This window comes from Aquarana catesbeiana, linkage group LG05, assembly GCF_042186555.1.
Source record: "Aquarana catesbeiana isolate 2022-GZ linkage group LG05, ASM4218655v1, whole genome shotgun sequence".
Classification (NCBI taxonomy): Eukaryota; Metazoa; Chordata; class Amphibia; order Anura; family Ranidae; genus Aquarana; species Aquarana catesbeiana.
In genome coordinates, this window is record NC_133328.1 from 584,155,716 (window position 1) to 584,175,339 (window position 19,624).

At 41.6% G+C, this 19,624-nt stretch overlaps 1 protein-coding gene across 1 annotated transcript in view; it reads right to left on the reverse strand.

Moving 5' to 3' along the window:
• The window catches only part of DPYS (dihydropyrimidinase), a 125,154-nt gene that overhangs the window by 51,232 nt on the left and 54,298 nt on the right, over positions 1-19,624 (reverse strand). Inside the window, exons 5-6 of the mRNA XM_073632138.1 lie at positions 15,648-15,804; positions 2,034-2,175 (exon numbers count right to left, since the gene is read on the reverse strand). Coding sequence (XP_073488239.1) covers positions 2,034-2,175; positions 15,648-15,804 — 299 coding nt within the window. The remainder of the gene's footprint in view (positions 1-2,033; positions 2,176-15,647; positions 15,805-19,624) is intronic.

Genomic DNA, 19,624 nt, shown 5'->3' on the forward strand with positions numbered 1-19,624 from the left:
GCGGCGTTTGTATATCCGGCTGTAGATATATACTGTTTAAGGAGCCTCTCGGCTCCTGCATTTGCCATCCATTCCTCTGAACCCCAGGGTGTGTGTTCACACCGCTCCTCTATGGGACACTTTCCACCAGCAGACTCCTTGGTTAGTACTTCTGAGATCATTCTTATATGATCTCTGTATGATATGTTTTTTGGGGTTTTTTTTCATGCCCGAAACAGTCGTTGATATGCCACATTGACATTCTTGTTTATCAGCCATTATTTGTGTTTACATGTATACATTTACTTCCTTTTTTACATATTTGTATAAATAAAATTTTTATAAAATTATATATTTTTTAATAATAATGTACACATTATTTTCAATCACTAGGGCCATTAAAGTCCCACAAGGGGGAAAAACTTTTCCACTTACTAGACTGACATAGGCCTACAACACTGCTTTTCTGTTCTAGATGTCACTTGACTACTAATTTGTCCATACATTCACACACCTTCCAGCCTCATTCAGGATTCCAGACAGGCAACTTTTTCATGTCTATCCCCATACCCATCTCTTGTCTCAGTGAGTGCACTCTTCTCTCTAAAATAGCCCTGTGATCCATAGAAGGAGACACATTCCATCTGTTTGAGCGTCAAAAATAATTCAAGCTAATTTTTTCTATAGTGTGCCAGGGAATGCCAGACTAGATCATGACTGTAAAGTGACCATATTATTTCCCAAAAGGCTGTCCAGCAAAACCTGTAACACCCTGGGAGGATGTTCCCTAGCTGCACTACACATCCCAGACTTTATTATACTAAACTAACCCGTCATTCTATTTACTGGCTATTTAAAGAGTATATATAATTTTTTAATATTTTCTTTATTATGCCTAGGGCAAAAAAAAAAAGTCAATGGCAGAAGAAGAGAGAAAAAAGGACAGGGGCTTTTAATAAAGCTACCCAAAACTTTTTTACACTATGAGGCATCTGTTTTGGGTTTTTTCTCTCCTCTTCTGGCATTGACACCCCACACTGGAACCTTTGACCACCGCGAGGAGGACACATTGTGTGCAGCTTCTCTGATTTTATAACCAAGTAAAGCTGCACGAGCAGAACAAAATGCTGGTGCTTGCAGCTCTTAAATTTAAGCTGGCATTGACAGATTCCATATTAATTGGTTGAACTTGTGTCTTCTTTGAACCAGACTAACTATGTAACTATGTCATTTCTTACAATGGCATGGTCACTTTAAAGTTGTTTCTAGTATTTGGTAACATGTATTGTCCCCCTCACCTTACCATTTTTTTTTCTGGAAAGCAGGGAAACAATCTGAGAATTTACTAGCAGCTCTATCTTCTGGTGAAATCTGGTATTGCACTACCACAATAAATCACTCACAATCTCTAGAGCAGGGGCCTCTAAACTTTCTAAACAAAGGGCCAGTTTACCACCCTTTAGACTTTAGGGGGACCAGATTGTGGCCAGTGAGAGTAGAAAATGCCCCAGCATCAGTAGGGTAACCATTGGGAGGAATTGTGCCACATCGTTGGTGTCAATGGGAGGAATCATGCCCCATTATTGGTGTGAGTTGGAGGAATCCTGCCCCATTATTGGTGTCAGTGGGGAGAGTTTGTGCCCCATCCTTAGTGTCGGTGGGGAGGACTCATGCCCCATCCTTGGTTTCAGTGGGGTGAATAGTGCTCCAAAATTAGTGTCGGTGAGAGGAATTATGTCCCATTATCAATATCAGTGAGAGGAATTGTGTCCCATCATTGGTGTCAGTGGGAGGAATGGTGCCTCATTGTTGGTGTTAGAGGAATAGTGCCTCATATCAGTGGGAGGAGCAGTGCTCTAACAGAGATAAAGGCAAGGAAACGGCTCCATCTGGCCCATGGGCTACAGTTTGGACACCACCGCTCTAGGGAAGCACCATGTTTCTCTGGTTAGACTCCAAAATCCCAAATGAGTAAGCCGCAACAGGACAGGAGTCATCAAATATAGGATCTGAATTCTACATATGCAGTACACTAATATAGGCTCATGGCTTACCACTCCTTTCTCCCAGATAACAGACATTCGGTCCTCCACACCATTCACTCCATTTGGGATCTTGGTAAAATCATCTTTTCCAAGTGCTTTCTGGTTTATGTTAAATGTACAGTTATCTGTTCCAGTAACACTCAGATCATCACTGAAAAACAATGATGAACACGTAGGTTAGAAAGATTTGTAGTGCATATATACTATATATACCTTTTTTTTTTTCCTACATCAGCTATCTCATTTAATTACAATTACAGTACAATAAATAATACTAAGCAGTGCCTTGTGGCAACCAAATAAAACCCAGAATTCATTATTTAGATCAATGAAAACCTGATTAATGATAGGCTGGTTTCAGATTCTTGCATTCCGCTACTCTTTTACAGTAAGTTTTTGTAGAAGTCCACATAAAACTTGCATACTGTACATAAACTTCTATATAATAAATCACGAAAGTCAAACTGTCAGGCCTTACTTTGTGTAAAAGATTTGAAGCAGAGCTCCAGATAAGCCAAGATAGTATCTGAAATGATCATATATAAAACAATCTCGTTATATAGCGTTATGAAACCTGCAATGATTTCTTAAAGCAAACCTGTCAGCCATTGCTAAATAAAAGCCAAACGTTTAAAAAAGCCAGAGGCTATTTAATAATAGCAATGGGTGGTCAGATGCAGTGCAGCCACAGTCGAACCAACCACTTTGTGAGACCCTCTCCAAACTTTCAAGGACTCTGTTAACTCAGCCAGTGTATGTCATTAATGGCGAGACAATTGATAGCAGGTATTCCCTGAAATGAGTCCCCAGTACTGGAACTATGCTCTACCCAGATATAACCATCCCTCTGCTCAATGAGAATATCCGTATTGGCTACTGAGTCACTCTCATTGGACAGGGAAAAGGGAATGGAGCATATATTTGGAGAGAAGAGTATAGACCAGGAGTTATGGAAGGTGACCCCTTAGTAGCAAAATAAAACCAGGACCAGAAAGGTGCACAGAAGAGAGACCTACCTGCCTAAGATCAGTGTTAGCAGACACTTTATGGTGTATACTTTTACATATATGATATCCTAGAATATCTGACATGTCTGTGAAGGTTTTCATTTATCCAGGTCATAGTAGTCTAGTAGTGGCTAGTCACATTTAACTGCACTTGTTTTGTAATACTGAAGATGATTCACCCATAATTCAAATGGAACTGAGGAAGCCATTCGATTAGTGGTGAAACGTCTAAAACATTACAATTCAAGCCAAGTGCAAGCACCCCCCTTCCTTACAAACCCTCGACAGCCGGATGCTGTCACATTTGTCCATGCTGAACGCCCTAAATTTTCAGTGTTCCTGCAAATGTCTGAACAGTTAGCGTACCTTTAACTCTCTGAAACGGAGACACCTATTAGCAAAAAGTAGGCATAGGACACACCCTCCATTACATGAAGAAATAATACACTAAAAATGATTGGAAATAAACACACAAGTGATTTTTTTTTTTGCCACCGCTATTCCTTCTTATTGGCTTTTGGAATTTACAAATGCAGCAATTTAGAAATTGAATGAAAGTTTTAGCATTGTAAAGGAAATGAACAGCAGGGTGCTGAGGTCAATATCAAATAAAAATCACTTTATTAAAATAAGCAGCACACTTACATTGAAGTTAGCATGAAACATGGATAGGGAATACCTGAAACCAAGCGGCTGTGATCAGTGTGAAGCTCTAGGCATCACTGAGCAAACAGAGACCGAGGATGACAGGGAGCCAGCCAGGTATGGATATTAGTGGCGACTTTCTCAGTTGCACAGGAGGGTGACAGCTGTCAAAATGCCTGGTGGATGCCGGGAGAGGGGGTGTGCATGACACGTTTCCAGGGGCTTCGCCCTGTTTTTCAAATGCAAATTCAGATAAATTTTTTTTACTGACCACAGCTCCCTGCTGTTTGTTTTCTTCTACATTGAGGTGATCCTACCCAGATCTTATGCGGGAGCTGCAGAGGTTCCCGTCTCGGTCCCTTCTTCTGCTTGGCCATCCATTCATCCATCCAGTTGCCTCATCCCTCTACCCTATTGAGGGTCTACAGATACAGATGAAAGTTCTAATAGACCAAGTGGCTCTGCACTTCTCCTAGGAGCGGCATATGTACTGTGTACTTGGTGTACTTTGTATTAGCACTTGGTGTACTTTGGATTAGCACTGTAAAGCACTTTTTTGATAGGTACATAGTGCCTTTTTTATATAGGTACATACATCAGACCAAAATGAAGGACAAACGACGAGGCAAGAGGGATAGTCCCTAAAAATCAAAGACATTTGGCAGCTGTGTACCAATGTTTGGTCCGGACTTCTGTTGGGACTGACTAATGAGCTCATCCCTTTGTCCAAATCTGCTAGCTATTATCAGTTTTAGGTAGACTTTGCCTTAAAAACATGTGCTTTTAATTGAGCCCCTTGCCATCTACATGCCTATAAGGATGAATTCCTGTTCCTGTGGGTGGCCAACTTTGCACTTTAGCACATCCTAGTTTAACCTGCAAACAATAAGATAAGCTCCCAAGGAGCAACAGAGGTTTCCCTTATTTTGATGTACTTGAAGGGGCAAGCACAGACACATTTTTCAGGTTAAGAGGCAAAATTGTTAATTGGTATTATTTTAGTATTGAACATTTTTACTGCTTTTTATGAGGCTAGGTTGGTATGTAAGGATGGAACTTTGTTTTCCTCCGAGCACTTGCATGCTGGAGGTTGTCCAGGAGCTCCTGGTCAATTAAGCTGTGCTCCCTGGAAGAAAATCAGAACGGTGTATTTTCATACCGTGATATATTTATAAGATCATACAATGTACAAAATACTTCTCACACACACACAAGAGCCGGCTGTCACTTTGTGATGTGTCTTGTTCATAGGTTTTAAGCAAATGATTAACGATAATAGGGTGATATTTATTTTTCTACCTAAAATTTTGGAACGGATACAAGAAGCAGTTTTAAGGAACATCAGCATCCCTAGTCCAAGTCTAAGTCAGACAGTTTTGCAGAATATTGTAAATACTACACTTCTTAACAAAGTTTATTCTCCTTTTGGGTAGGCCCCAGGTCACTTTAAATATGGTCAAATTAAAGTGGTTCTAAAGATAGAAGGCTTTTTTACCTTGATGCCTTCTCTGCATTAACCACCTCAGTACAGTGCACTTACACCCCCTTGCTGCCCAGACCAATTTTCAGCTTTCAGCGCTCTCACAGTTTGAATGACAATTACTCAGTCATGCAACACTGTACCCATATGAAACTTGTGTCCTTTTTTTCACACAAATAGAGCTTTCTTTTGGTGGTATTTATTCACTAGTGGGTTTTTTATTTTTGTGCTATAAATAAAAAAAGACCGTTCATTTTGTGAAAAAATGCCTTTTTCTTTGTTTCTTTCATAAAATTTTGCTAATTAGTAATTTTTCTTCAGACATTTTGGCCAAAATTTATACTGCTACATATCTTTGGTAAAAATAACCCAAATTAGTGTATATTATTTGGTCTTTGTGAAAGTTATAGAGTCTACAAACTATGGTGCCCATTACTGAAAATTGATCACATCTGATCAGGCCTTCAGTACATCAGGTGAATCTCATTTCTTGGGGCACTGACAAGTCAGGAAAGTACAAATACCCCCGAAATGACCCCTTTTTAGAAAGTAGACATTCCAAGGTATTAAGTAAATAGCATGGTGAGTTTTTTTAAGTTGTAATTTTTTCCCACAATTCTTTACAAAATAAAGATTTTTTTTTTTTTTTACAAAATTGTCAAATTATCAGGTTATTTCTTACACACAGCATATGTGTAAAACAAATTACACCCCAAAATACATTCTGCTACTCTTCTCGAGTATGGCGATACCACATGTGTGAGACTTTTACACAGCCTGGCCACATACAAAGGCCCAACATTGAAGTAGCACCTTCAGGCGTTCTACGAGCATAAATGACACATCTCATTTCTCAACCACCTATTAATTTTGAAGGCCCTGAAGCACCAGGACAATGGAATTGCCCACAAAATGACCCCATTTTGGAAAGCAAACACCCCAATGTATAATCTCTGGAGAGAGTTCCTTCCAGCAGAGAACACCCTTCATGACCCAGTACACTCACTGGCATATTGAATAACTATGGAGGCTGAGACGTAAGTGGTGTCTGATCCCGGTAATTGAAGTAAAGAATCCAAATCTTCCAACACTTCTCCTGTTCCTTCAACGCAATGCTGAGAATTTCGCCAGTCTTGTCCGCCAATGAGCTATTGTGGGAGGACATGTACTTTTCCATAAGGCCAGAATGAAAGCTTTGGCGGCCGTAATTAGATGTATGAATAAAGAATTTTTAAACTTTGTTAGATAAGGGGGTATCAGTAAGTGAATACGCTGCTGGGCTCCTGTTAAGAGAAACTCCCGTCAAGGTCTCAATTGTAGTTTTTACGTCATTTCAGAAAATGGTTAATTTTGAGCATTCCCAAAAAAACATGTAGAAGAGTTCCCACAGCCTGCTCACAGCGCCAACAAGTATCTGAGACCTGGGGGTATATCTTGTGTAACTTAGCCGGCGTTCTGTACCACCGTGTTAAAAGCTTGTAACCTCCCTCCTGGTACCTGCTTGCAAAGAGGCTTTAGGGGGGAACATAACAATTTTGTCCTTCTGGGGCTGGGAAAATGTGTATTAAAGGTCACTCTCCCATTTTTGTATGAAAGGTAAGTCTGAAACTTCACCCTGATTCGTTAAGAGGGAGTAAAAATGAGAGAGCGAATGAGGAAGCTGATTCCCGTTAGAGCGTATCTGTTCTAGCGGTGTGAGTTGGCGTAATCTGCGATGGTCCGCTGGCAGTGACCGCAGGTAAGTGGACAGTTGTGCCCAATGAAAGACATCGAGTTCAGTTTGAAAATGTGCCTCAATATCCCTGCTGGACATAAGCTGACGATTTACCGCAAAATTAATGAGTCGAAAACCAGTTCAGTCTCCAAAGTGTTGTGATTTTTAAGTCTTTCAAGCCTGGTAAAAAAGCATGGGTCCCCAAAACCGGAGTAAGAGGGCTGGGCAAGGGGGAAAATGCTGGTGTTGTCCTAAAGAGAAGTCTGGTCACCCGCAAAGTCGCCCCAACTGTGGGGTGTTGCGTAATTGTCGGTGGACAAGACCGCCGAGGTGTCCATGGAAGTCCAGCTAAAACTGGATCTACTGTCGCCTGTTCAAGGTCTACCCACAATTTGGGCTCCATCGTCACACACCACTCCATTATTCTTGTTAAATGCGAGGCTTCATAGTATTTCCCTGGGTCTGGGAAACCCATCCCCCCCCCCCCCCGAATTTTAGGGAGAGACATAATAGATCTACTGGTTCTAGGGGGGTTTGCCTGACCAAACAAACTGTGTAAATCTCGTCCGTAAATCGGACAGAAAACTGCGTGGGAGCTTAACGGGCAATGTCTGGAATAAGTAAATAAGACACAGCATGACATTTATTTTGAGGACATTAGACCACCCAAACAACGTAAAAGTTTTTTATCCCATCGACGGAGGTCTAGTTTAAGTTGACGGAGAAGGAGTGAGAAATTTAATTCAAACACCCTACCAAGATTGCGGGGAATGTTCGTTCCCAGATAACGGATATGAGACTCTGTCCATCTAAAGTTGAACGATTGGCTCGATTGGCGTCGTGTCTGGATGGATAATTCAACACCCATGGCTTTCTGATTTGCTAAAATTAATTTTATAATTGGACAGTTGGCCAAATCTATTGAGTTCTGAAAGAAGAGATGGAAGAGAGACAATTGGCGATGTGGTGAAGAATATTAAATCATCTGCATATGCAGCAAATTTATGTTCACAGGTCTTAGTCTTGATACCCTTAATATCTGGGTGAGCTCTGATAGTTCTTAGAAGCGGCTCAAGTGTCAATATGAATATTAGTGGTGACAAGGAACAGCCCTGCCCTGTCCTGTTATGGATCTGAAAAGCCTCCAAGAGGACCTCATTAACCTTCACCCTCACCGAAGGAGTTGAGTACAAGGAATCCAACCACTGTCGCGTTCCTGTCCCCAAACCTATATGTTCTAGCGTGGAGCTTTGGGCATGGTGAATCGCATCCAGCACTCGTTGAGTGTTTTCCCGGCCTTCTCTAGCGGGATTAAATCCCTATTGGTCCGCATGGATTAAAGAGGGGATATGCGGGAGCAATCTATTCGCCAGTATTTTACTGAAAATTTTCAGATCTACATTCAGGAGCAATATGGGGCAATAACTGGCACACTGAGCTGGATCCTTCCCCTCCTTAGGGATCACTGTAACATGCACTTGCAGAGTCAGGTCAGGGATAGTATGAACATCTCGTAAAGAGTTGAATGCTGACCCAAAACGCGGGGCTAGTAAGTCCAAAAATGTATTATAATAAGACAATGTATACCCATCCGGGCCAGGGGCCTTGCCCGTTTTCATGGTTTCCAGAGCATCCAGGAATTCGTCCGTGGAAATCGGATTATCAAGTTCCAGAGCAACCTCGTCTGAGAGACCTGGCAGAAGATGCTAAGTATTGTTGAGCCAACACTCGTTTGGCAGCTGTAGAAGCAGTCGGCTCTTATAAGGACAAATTGTACAAGGTCGTGTAATATTCCCGGAAGGTCTGGGCAATATCTAGTGAATTTCTCACCAGAGTGTCCTCTTTCATCTTAATGTGTGCAATATAAGCCTTTGCCCTAGTAGCCTGTATAGCATTCGCCAGAATCCTGCTGGTTTTATTGCCAAATTCATAAAAAACTCGCCTGCATCTTGCCAGGTTAGCTTTAGCTTTCTCAGCCAACAAAGAATTCAGTATATAATAAAAAATCCTGCTCTGGAAAAACACAAATAAAGCAGCAGTAAACAGTGCGACAACACCAAATAACAATGCAAAAATAATAAACTGCGCTAAATACTCATTACGTTAATATAAAACGTTATTTAGGTGGAAAATTGAATATCAAAGGTAAAGATTAAAAATAAAAAATAAAAAAAATTTAGAAGAATTAAAGTCCAGATATCTCCTATGATGCAAAACTCCTGGATCACCAAAATACTTCAGCATATATGGATAAATTAACAGTCCAAAATTCGCAAGAGTAAGTTGCCCTTACCAGAACACCAAACAAATTTGACGGATGGCTTAAACCCAGCCAGGGCCTTTAAGATGGAAACTGATCCGCTCTGTCCAGGTTCAGGTTGTAATTCCCTCAGTTAATACAGGAGAAAAAATAACAAAAAAGAAATGATAGCTAGGCTCTATATCCTACTAGGAGTCAATCAGTAGGTGACAGGAAATGAATAGTTCGCCCTCTGTAGCCAGAAAATCCATGTCCTCAGTACATGACCCAAAAAGAAAATAAACTATCCATGGTGTAATACATTCAAGGAACGTTTTAATAGAAAAGGTAATGCACTTACAAACAGAAGAATGAATTCGCATTCGCATTCACAAAGCGGAGCTCGTCCTACTTCCTGGTCACGTGGTAGAGTGACGCTACCACGTGACCAGGAGGTAGGACGAGCTCCGCTTTGTGATTTTATGCCGGCTGGCGTCTTGTACATTATTCATGCAAATTCATTCTTCTGTTTGTAAGTGCATTACCTTTTCTATTAAAACGTTCCTTGAATGTATTACACCATGGATAGTTTATTTTCTTTTTGGGTCATGTACTGAGGACATGGATTTCCTGGCTACAGAGGGCGAACTATTCATTTCCTGTCACCTACTGATTGACTCCTAGTAGGATATAGAGCCTAGCTATCATTTCTTTTTTGTTATTTTTTCTCCTGTATTAACTGAGGGAATTACAACCTGAACCTGGACAGAGCGGATCAGTTTCCATCTTAAAGGCCCTGTCTGGGTTTAAGCCATCCGTCAAATTTGTTTGGTGTTCTGGTAAGGGCAACTTACTCTTGCGAATTTTGGACTGTTAATTTATCCATATATGCTGAAGTATTTTGGTGATCCAGGAGTTTTTCATCATAGGAGATATCTGGACTTTAATTCTTCTAAATTTTTTTTATTTTTTATTTTTAATCTTTACCTTTGATATTCAATTTTCCACCTAAATAACGTTTTATATTAACGTAATGAGTATTTAGTGCCGTTTATTATTTTTGCAAAGAATTCAGTGTATCCCTCAAATCTGAGAGTTTTTCTTTTACTTGTTGTGCAAGTGGGGCTTTATGAAACCCGTTGGAGTTTATGAATGTCTGTGAGAAGCGTGTCAATCTGTTCCATCGGTAGCTTTTTACGCCATGTCCCTAACTTAATGAAAGTCCCCTGCATAACGCATTCATGAGCATCCCACAAATTGAAGGGAGAAGTATCCTGATTTTCATTGATGGAAAAGTAAGACGTTAAATCTCTGGACAGTTGACCTCTATATAAAGGATTATGTAGGAGCGTTTTGTTCAATTTCCAGTGCCATTTCCAGTGATTCACCTCTGCCAAGTTCAAGGAAACAGTGGGTGGGGGCATGGTCGGAGATAGTGAATGAGCCTATCCCAGCCGAGGCGAGAAGTGAGAGAGCTGACTGTGATATTAAAATATAGTCCAGTCTGGTATAAGTTTTATGAAGTGGGTGAAAAAAGTGCAGTCCTTATCCCAGGGATTGAGGGTCCTCCAGCTATCTATCAGTTGATGGTCATGTAGGAGGGATCTAAACTTCTTAAGTTTTGGTTAAGACAAATGAGACGCCCCACGAGAGGCGTCTAACATTGGGTCTAAGGCTACTTTTAAATCACCACCTAATAGTGCTATACCCTCCTTGTGCTGGTCTAATAGAGTCAAATACGGGATCAGGGCGGTAAGTTGATTCTCATTTGGCAGGTATGAGCAGGTCAATGTCACTTTGTGCTCACAAAGGGGCCCCTTAACAATTAAGAAACACCCATAGTCATCCTCAATAACCTGAGTCTCTTTCCAAGGAAGCTGATTAGAGATCAGAATTGAGACTCCCTTGGATTTTGAATCAGGATGCTTAGCTTGGGAATATTTCCCCTTTTGAAATTTGTTTCCTGAAGAAATACCACATGAGATCTGAATCTCCACAGTTCTGCTAGTAATCTGGTGCGTTTCTCTGGGCTTTTAGGACCCTTTACATTGTAGGAGATCAAAGTTAGGCGGGTCATGTTGGGGCTTGTACGAGAAGTAGTCCCAGGGTGCTATGCTGGTGGAAAAGGAGAAAGGAAGAGGGAAAAGAGGAAGAGAAAAAAAACACAGAAGGGGAGGTTTGCGAGATTAAGATCTAGCTATGGTTAAGAAAGACGTCTGACGAGATGTGGCTCTCGGATTCCATCAGATCGAAATAGAAAATATTGCCATGCTTCTGTCTATCTTCCAAACAAAGAGAATCGGGTATCGTGGGGGAGGTAGACAACCAAAGCAGTAAACTGAGGTGTGCTGGCACCTAAGGCGGATTCCTATTAACTGGCGATCAGAACTAACCACACCATCAGCAGGCCCCTTTTTTTTTTTTTTAAAGGTGTTATATAAGCCAAAAAACATAGTAGATTTGTCTGGCGTTTACCCAGTATCTATGATGTTCCCAGCCAAGAACATAATATAGGAAGTCACCCCTAACCAAAGATAGAAAAATAATAGGCCATATGAGCTTGGGTTTAGTTTCCCAAATAGGCATATCTCCTGGTCTGTGAGCTGCAGGGAGCCCACCACAGAGCCCTACCTGCCGCAATCCCGGATCTCCATCCAGAGGAGCAGGCCTCTCCAAGAATGAGGTCCGTGACATTCTCTCGCCCCCTAAGGAGGACAGAAGGACAACCCCGGAGACCCCCTCCATGACCGCTTCACCTCTGGGGCGCACAGTGTATATAGGGCTCCCGGATAAGTCACCCCCTCAGCCCACAGACCAGTGTCCTGGATCCAGGACTGTAGCAGAACAATAACAATACATAGCATCTGTACCCAGCCCTACAAAATCAAACTTTTGGAGGGTGGCCACCCAAGGTAGTGCAAATTCTAGACACGTATCTTAGGTGAACATGATGAAAAGAAGAACAGTAAAAACCTGAGTCTCGAGCCCTGTTAGAACCATCTTCATGAAAATTGGAGAGGATAATCCTCCTTCCACCCCCAGAAAGGTGAACTAAGTGGCAGCAATTGCCCCAACTTCCCACCGACCCCTGAAATGGGCAAATCTCCCCCACCTTGGCCTCCCGCAGCACTCGGGGATTTACCATTGGTCCGGTATTGCCAAAGAGGGGGTGCAGTGAACAAGAAATAAAGACAAAAAGTATCCACAAGTGATAGCTGTGATGGCAAGCAGTCACATTTCTGGGAGATATCTGAAACTTAACTGAAACAGGACTCTTGTTGATACGTTACATGAGTAGTTCCAAAATCAAATATGCATACAGAGATAAGTTCACTTAATCTTCTGGAGCATCAGGCATAGAACGGGTTCTCGGCATGCGAGGCCAGCGTGATCTGGATCTGCAGTCCCGCTGAGGTCTCAGCTGTTGAGCAGTCTGGGCATCCCAGGCTCTCGGCAGAGCCATCCAGTCTGGAACATCTATGGCCTCACAGTCCAGGAACAAGAAGAGTTGTTGTAGCTGGGATAGATTGTATAAGGCAAATGACCGGATATCCTTTTTAACCAACAGGGAGAGTGGGTACCTCCAATTATAGATAGCCCCGGATGAGCGAATGAGTTCCAGGAGTGGTTTCAGTAGCTTCTGGCGGTATAAGGTATGTCTACAGAGATCAGGAAAACGTTGTATTTGAGCTCCATCAAAGTCCAATGGACCTCTCTGCCAAGCTGGCCGCATGATGTTTTCACAGTGAAAAAGTGGACTTGGCATAGTACATCTCGGGGAGTCTCCTGAGAAATATCTCTGGAAGCTGGTACTCTGTGGACCCTGTCAATCTCGATCACAGTAGATGGCGGGTCCCCTAACATTGGAATAAAAATTGCAGTAACTGACACACGGAGGTCTGACCCGGCAGTGGCTTCAGGGATACCCCTCAGCCTGATATTATTGCGTCAGCTGCGATTCTCTGCATCTTCCATCTGTAGTTGCATTGTAGTGAATCGTTGTTGATGGGAAATAAGCTGCTGTCCAGCATATCCATCCGAGAATCTGTAGTGGTATGCTGTTCCTCCAGAGCCTGCACACGTAGTTCAGTAGCCTGTGCAGTAGACCGCAGCTCCTTAATATCTTCCTTCAGAGCCCCCGTCCACTGTCCTAGCATTTGCTGGATGTCAGCCTTTGTGGGTAGAGCTTGCAGCAGTTGTCTCAAGTCTGTGTCTGCCAAGGGGACAGGGCTGTGTGGATCGCCGGATGTCTCCGCCGGACTCATCTGCAGGAGAGCTGGGGTAAGGATGAAAGAAAGCGGGTGATTCGCTACTTCCAGGATCACCGATGCCTTACTTGTTGCCAGGCTGGAAGTGTGCTCAGGTCCCTCGTCCTGCTGTCCCTGTTGCATGGGCACCATCTTGGGATCTGCCACCGGCGTTGCCGAAGCCCGGACTGACAAGAACCGGGTGATATATGGGTGGCTAGGGGTTCTCAGGGATTTAGAGCCTCTCCCCTTCTTAGACATGAGGCGATTGAGCCCACGGGTGAGGTAGAATGTTGTGGAATCCGCTCAGGCCGCAAAGAGCGCATGTCATGGACTCCTTCATACCGCCATGGTCAGGCCACACCCCCTGAATACATACTAGTTGAATATTAAGAGAAGGAGGGAAAAAAACACCCTTTTTTTTCCTCCTTCTCTTAATATGGATGACCTCCTCTTGTTTTGATTCTACTGTAGTTCAATGGAAACCTGTTCTTTCTACCTGTATAATTTTTAACATTTGATATTTTGTAATAAAGTTAAAACATTTTTTATACTACATATGGTATTTGTTTATACAAGTTTACTGAAGGGTCATCCTTGAACACCCACTTCTCCTTATCTCTTTCTTCCAATATAATTTTCATCAAGTTGATGATCCTTCAGTGTCAAGATGTAATAGCTGTTATCCATTAGATGCAATGCCCCCTCCACATATAATTTTGCTTTTTATATTTTCTACTTATTCTTATGTGGTAGTAGAGTGTTAATTTTGACGTCAAATTTCGATTTAGTTTTAGTTATAGTCTTTTGACTAAAATGTCATTTTAGTTTTAGTCATATTTTAGTCTTCTGAATTGTTTTAGTTTTAGTCGGTATTTTAGTCTACAAAAATCTCCAGTCCCAGTGTTAATTTCGTCAATTAAAAAGTCAATTAAAGTTTCAATCAATATTCACTCCCGTTTTTTCATACCTCAAAAATTGTATTATACTGGCCATCCATTTTGCAATTTTATTGCTTTCAATCACCTTTCAACCACAGATATTCTCACTTTTTAAGCAGCTAGTATAAATTAACAGAAAATACATAGATATACCCAAAATGCCTCAGTAAAGAACTGACAGCATATGCAGTCAAAAGGCTGGTTCTGTTTTGCCTTAAGTGGCTTCAAGCTGCTATTGAATTCATGTGGACTTGTTTTAATATATATACATACACTATATTACCAAAAGTATTGGTGCCTTTACACGCACCGTGAACTTTAATGGCATCCGAATCTTAGTCCATAGGGTTCAATATCGAGTTGGCCCACCCTTTTCAGCTATAACAGCTTCAACTCTTCTGGGAAGGCTGTCCACAAGGTTTAGGAGTGTGTCTATGGGAATGTTTGACCATTCTTCCAGAAGCGCATTTGTGAGGTCAGGCACTGATGTGGATGAGAAGGCCTGGCTCACAGTCTCTAAGTCATCCCAAAGGTGTTCTAACGGGTTGAGGGCAGGCCAGTCAAGTTCCTCCACCTCAAACTTGCTCATCCATGTCTTTATGGACATTTCTTTGTGCACTGGTCCAAATCATTTGGTGGGGGGATTATGGTGTGGGGTTGTTTTTCAGGGGTTCAGCTTGGCCTCTTAGTTCCAGTGAAGGGAATTCTTAAGGCATCAGCATGCCAAGACATTTTGTGGGAACAGTTTGGGGAAGGCCCCTTCCTGTTCCAACATGACTGCGCACCAGTGCACAAAGCAAGGTCCCCATAAAGACATAGATGAGTGAGTTTGGGGTGGAGGAACTTGACTGGCCTGCACATAGTGCTGACCTCAGCCCCCATAGACTGCGAGCCAGGCCTTCTCGTCCACATCAGTGCCTGACCTCACAAATGCGCTTCTGGAAGAATGGTCAAACATTCCCATAGACACACTCCTAAACCTTGTGGACAGTCTTCCCAGAAGAGTTGAAGCTATTATAGCTACAAAGGGTGGGCCAATTCAATATTGAACCCTACGGACTAAGACTGGGATGCCATTAAAGTTCACGTGCGTGTAAAGGCAGGTGTCCCAATACTTTTGGTAATAGTGTGTGTGTGTATATATATATATATATATATATATATATATATATGTATACATATGTATGTATATATATATATATATATATGTATATGTATATATATATATATATATATATATATATATATATATATATATATATATATATATACTGTATATATACTGTATATTCAAAACCTATAGATTATTATTCCATGTAAAGTCAAATACCCGGTGCTTGTCATACTTACTTAGCCAGCAACTGCATGAGATATTTTGGTGTAGTTGGGTCTGGGCGAAGGGGTGGTCCCATCACATGAGCTGCAGCATGACACCAATCCATGTGCCAGTAATTTGTGCCATCTGTGCCAAGTCCAGCAGCAATTGGTTCTCCAAACACTACTTTACCTAAGAGAAATGCAATTAAACAGTTAATGCTGTCTGCATATGTGATAGGCCAGTATCTCACTTCTACCTTTCTAAAATTAAAATTAAATTTGAAAAGAAATGTCAGCATTTACTCTCATGGTGACAAAAAGTAGGAAAGAAAGAAAACCTCATAATGTTTGGTGCTTAATGCTGAAAATGCAGTTTTGTTACCAGCGCACAATAAATCTTCAACTGACAAGTCTCCCCAAAGAGTGAGCCTCCTTGAGTTAATGAAGCTTTTCTAGACACCGGAGACCTGGACTGTATCGCTATGTGCTGTGTAAAATATGAAGAGGAAGATCTGGCTATACACATAGAACATCTTGATAAAAAAGAAATCAGCATTGACAAATTATTTGAATATTTTAAGTACACTATATGATCACACGTCTTTAGGCACCTGACCGTAACACCTATAAGAGCTTGCTGAACATCCCATTTCTGGTTCAATCATTTTTATTTGGTTTTGGAAACATAATAGGATGAGCACCAAGTTTGCTCATGCAGGGGCCAAGAAAAGAAACATTTTGTAGTTCAAAATATGTTAGAGTGCTGAACATAGCCAGAACAATATAACGTACAAACAGTTGAATGGGAAGACCAGGTAGGATACCTCACAATGTCAAAGTCAAGGAATGCCAAGGTCTATGTTTCCCGTCCTTGTGCAACCCAAAAAAAAGGAGAAGAAAGAACAGAGGATTAGAGACCTCAAGAGGAAGAGAAATAGAATAAAGAGGGAGGAAGGAGGAGGGTAAAAGGGATAGAAGGGTAACAGGGACAAGGGCAATCTCAAGCGTTAGTCATACAGTAAGTGACCAATGCTAGCCAGGTGGAATGCCAGGGGGGGACCCCAGAAGAGGAAGAACTGGCCTGCTCTGTGGAAAACCATTCCACAAAGAAATAACCATACCCTTAAAGCCCAACTCTGGGAAACTTAAAAACTATCCCTTGCAGTTGGGCTGCTCCTGCACTACAAGAGTTATTTGCTCATTTTATTGCTACTTACCCAATCCTGTGCTGCCAGACCAGTCTCTGCAATGCAGTGTCTTCTCCCCCCTGCTTAGTCTCTGCAGTGTCTTCTCCCCCCTGCTTTAGCCGTCTAAGGTCCTGACGTCAAGACCAATGCAGAGTCCATAGCAGTCCATTGGATATAATGATACCATGTAACAGTCCACCGCCAGAGCATTAGGGAATGCCATCTGCCGGTGGAGCACAGGATCTGGTAAGGTAATGTGCTTTTACTCTTTCCTAGACTAAACAAGCAGTTAACCCGTACACAGCCCCACTGAAAGGGATTATTTTTAACTAGAAAAACCTGAACTCAATAATTTGCAGGGCTGTCCACATGCTTTTGGCCATATACAGTAGGTAGGTGTATCAGGTGTCCAGAAACTTCCAGCCATATAGTGTACCTCTTTCTTGATCCTGAGGTCCCTTATGTGACTTATACCTAGTTACAACATCCTATTTGAATGCTCCTCCTGTCCCTACTGTATGATCCTCTATGGCCCACAATCCAATGATGACAGTTAAAGTGGTTACTTTCTCTGCAGGGGTGGGGCCAAGCCGCACTGTTTGTGTCAATGGACGCACAGAGCCTGGCTCAAGCCTGCATGAGTGCCCCCTATAGCAAGCGATTTGCTATGGGGGCACTTAGAAGGGGGGGAGAGGAGCCAGGAATGCCGGGGGGGACCCCAGGAGGAATGCCAGGGGGGGACCCCAGAAGAGGAAGAACTGGCCTGCTCTGTGGAAAACCTTTCCACAAAGCTGGTAAGTATTATCATATTTGTTATTGTTACAAAAAATGACCGGGGTCATGCACACTGCATCTTAAAGAAGCTCAAAGAAGTTGCTCCTACAGGCTTTGGAGCTTTTTTTGAGTTCTCATTTTTTTCTGCCTGGAAACTCCCCTCTATGTTAACCAATATGTCCATGCACACTTTGGCTTTTTCAGGAGTTTACAGGCATATGCTCCTACAGGCAGAAAAACCCCACCAAACTTGCGTTTTTGAGAGGAGCTTTCGAGGAGAAAAGACACCTAAGAACCCAAAAATGCACCAAAAAGCATTAAAAAGCACAAAAGAGCTTGAAAGTGCAAAAAAGCACAAAAAAATAAACTGAGTTCAGGGTTTGTGAAAGAAAAACGCTTATGCTCACAAAAGCTCGAAAAAGCTGAAATAAGCTAGAAAAAGCTAAAAAATGCGCAATAAAAATGCATGCAAGAGCACAAAAAAGCACAAGCTTCTTCAAGCTTAACTTGTTTTAAGTAGTTATATGGCATTGAGTCTGTTGGTGCCGTAATGGTATGACTTCATCTGCTAGTGTCTGTCTATGGAATATCAGGTTTGGGAAAATTAAGCTTTTGGGTGAATAAAACAATCACTGACAATGAACTTCATCTTTTGCTCCCTTTAAAAAAAAACAAAAAACTGTTGATTCTGCCATTAACCCATTGCACACCTGTGCACTCTGCAGGAAAATCTCAAGCAATGTTACCAACCAGAATGCATTCTGTAAGAATTTTGAAAGCCCAGCATCCTGGAAGGCAGTAGTGAGGCATGGATGGTGATGTCACTGGCATCTTAGGAGATAGACAAAATTTGAAATTCAAGGTTTTTTTGTTTTTTTGTTTTTCTTTACAGTTTTTCCTCCAATGCCTCACTTTTGACACCCTTTTTTTAAAGGTTTTTATTTGGGGTGAGATGGGGGCCGGTGCTGTCATTAGGCAGACATTGCACTCCTATGCAAGATCTATTTTAATGATGACTTGCTTAATGGCGATATTTTATAGTTAAGGCGAGGCTTTTTTTTTTTCACTGCTCTAGAAGCCAGAAAATATTGTGTATTATTAAGACTAAATATGATATATAAGACTTAACTCACTGAGCATTAAAGAGCAGTATAAGAACTAAATATAAGGTTTGCTATGTCCTGGATCACCTCAGCAGTGCCATCTGCTGGAAGATTCTCAAATTTGCCTGGTGCAGTGATACTCATTACTTAAACCACACACTGCTCCTGAGTGAGTAACAAAGTTCCAAAGATCAATGGATATAACTGTACAGGCAAAAACTTTTTTTTTTTTTTTTTTTTTTTTTTTTTTTTTTTTTTTAGAAATGCAACCAAACAAAGCCAATGTGTTTTAAAATGCAGAAATATATTCCTATGTATGGATCTTTAGGGATTAAAATCAGAACTGATATATGTATTTTCAAGTAAGTATAATGGCCACTTACCTTTTTCACTTGCTTTTTACTTGTTAAAGATCATACCTAGCTTTCCCCTTTAATAATGTACTATAAAGGGGGAGGGCTGGGTGTGTATATTTACCATAATTAACTCTGTCTGTACTGTGCTGGCAGATATCATTATTAGTTGAAAATTAGATTTGAACGCTGTCTGTCCTAACAAATGGTTAAATACATTTAAGGCTTTGAAAATACATTGTATGTTATGTTAGTGCCCGTTCATGCCGGTTCACATTGGTTAAGTGCGATGTGATTTTCAGCCCATTCATTTGAATGAGCTGAAATTGCACTGGATTGCACCAAAAGTAGTGCATGCAGTGCTTTTAAAAACGCACAGCAACCAGATCGTATGGTACTGTGGAACCTTGAAATCTGGTGCAGGAAAACGCACTGCATTTGCAATCTGTGTTTGGAGTGTTGTTAGGAATCTATTGACAACTGCAGCAGATCGCATACCCAGTATGTTTTGAATGCGGTGCGGGAAACGCACATTAAACGCGGTGTTCCTGAACCGCATTCCAGTGTGAACCGGAACTTAATGTACATTCCCT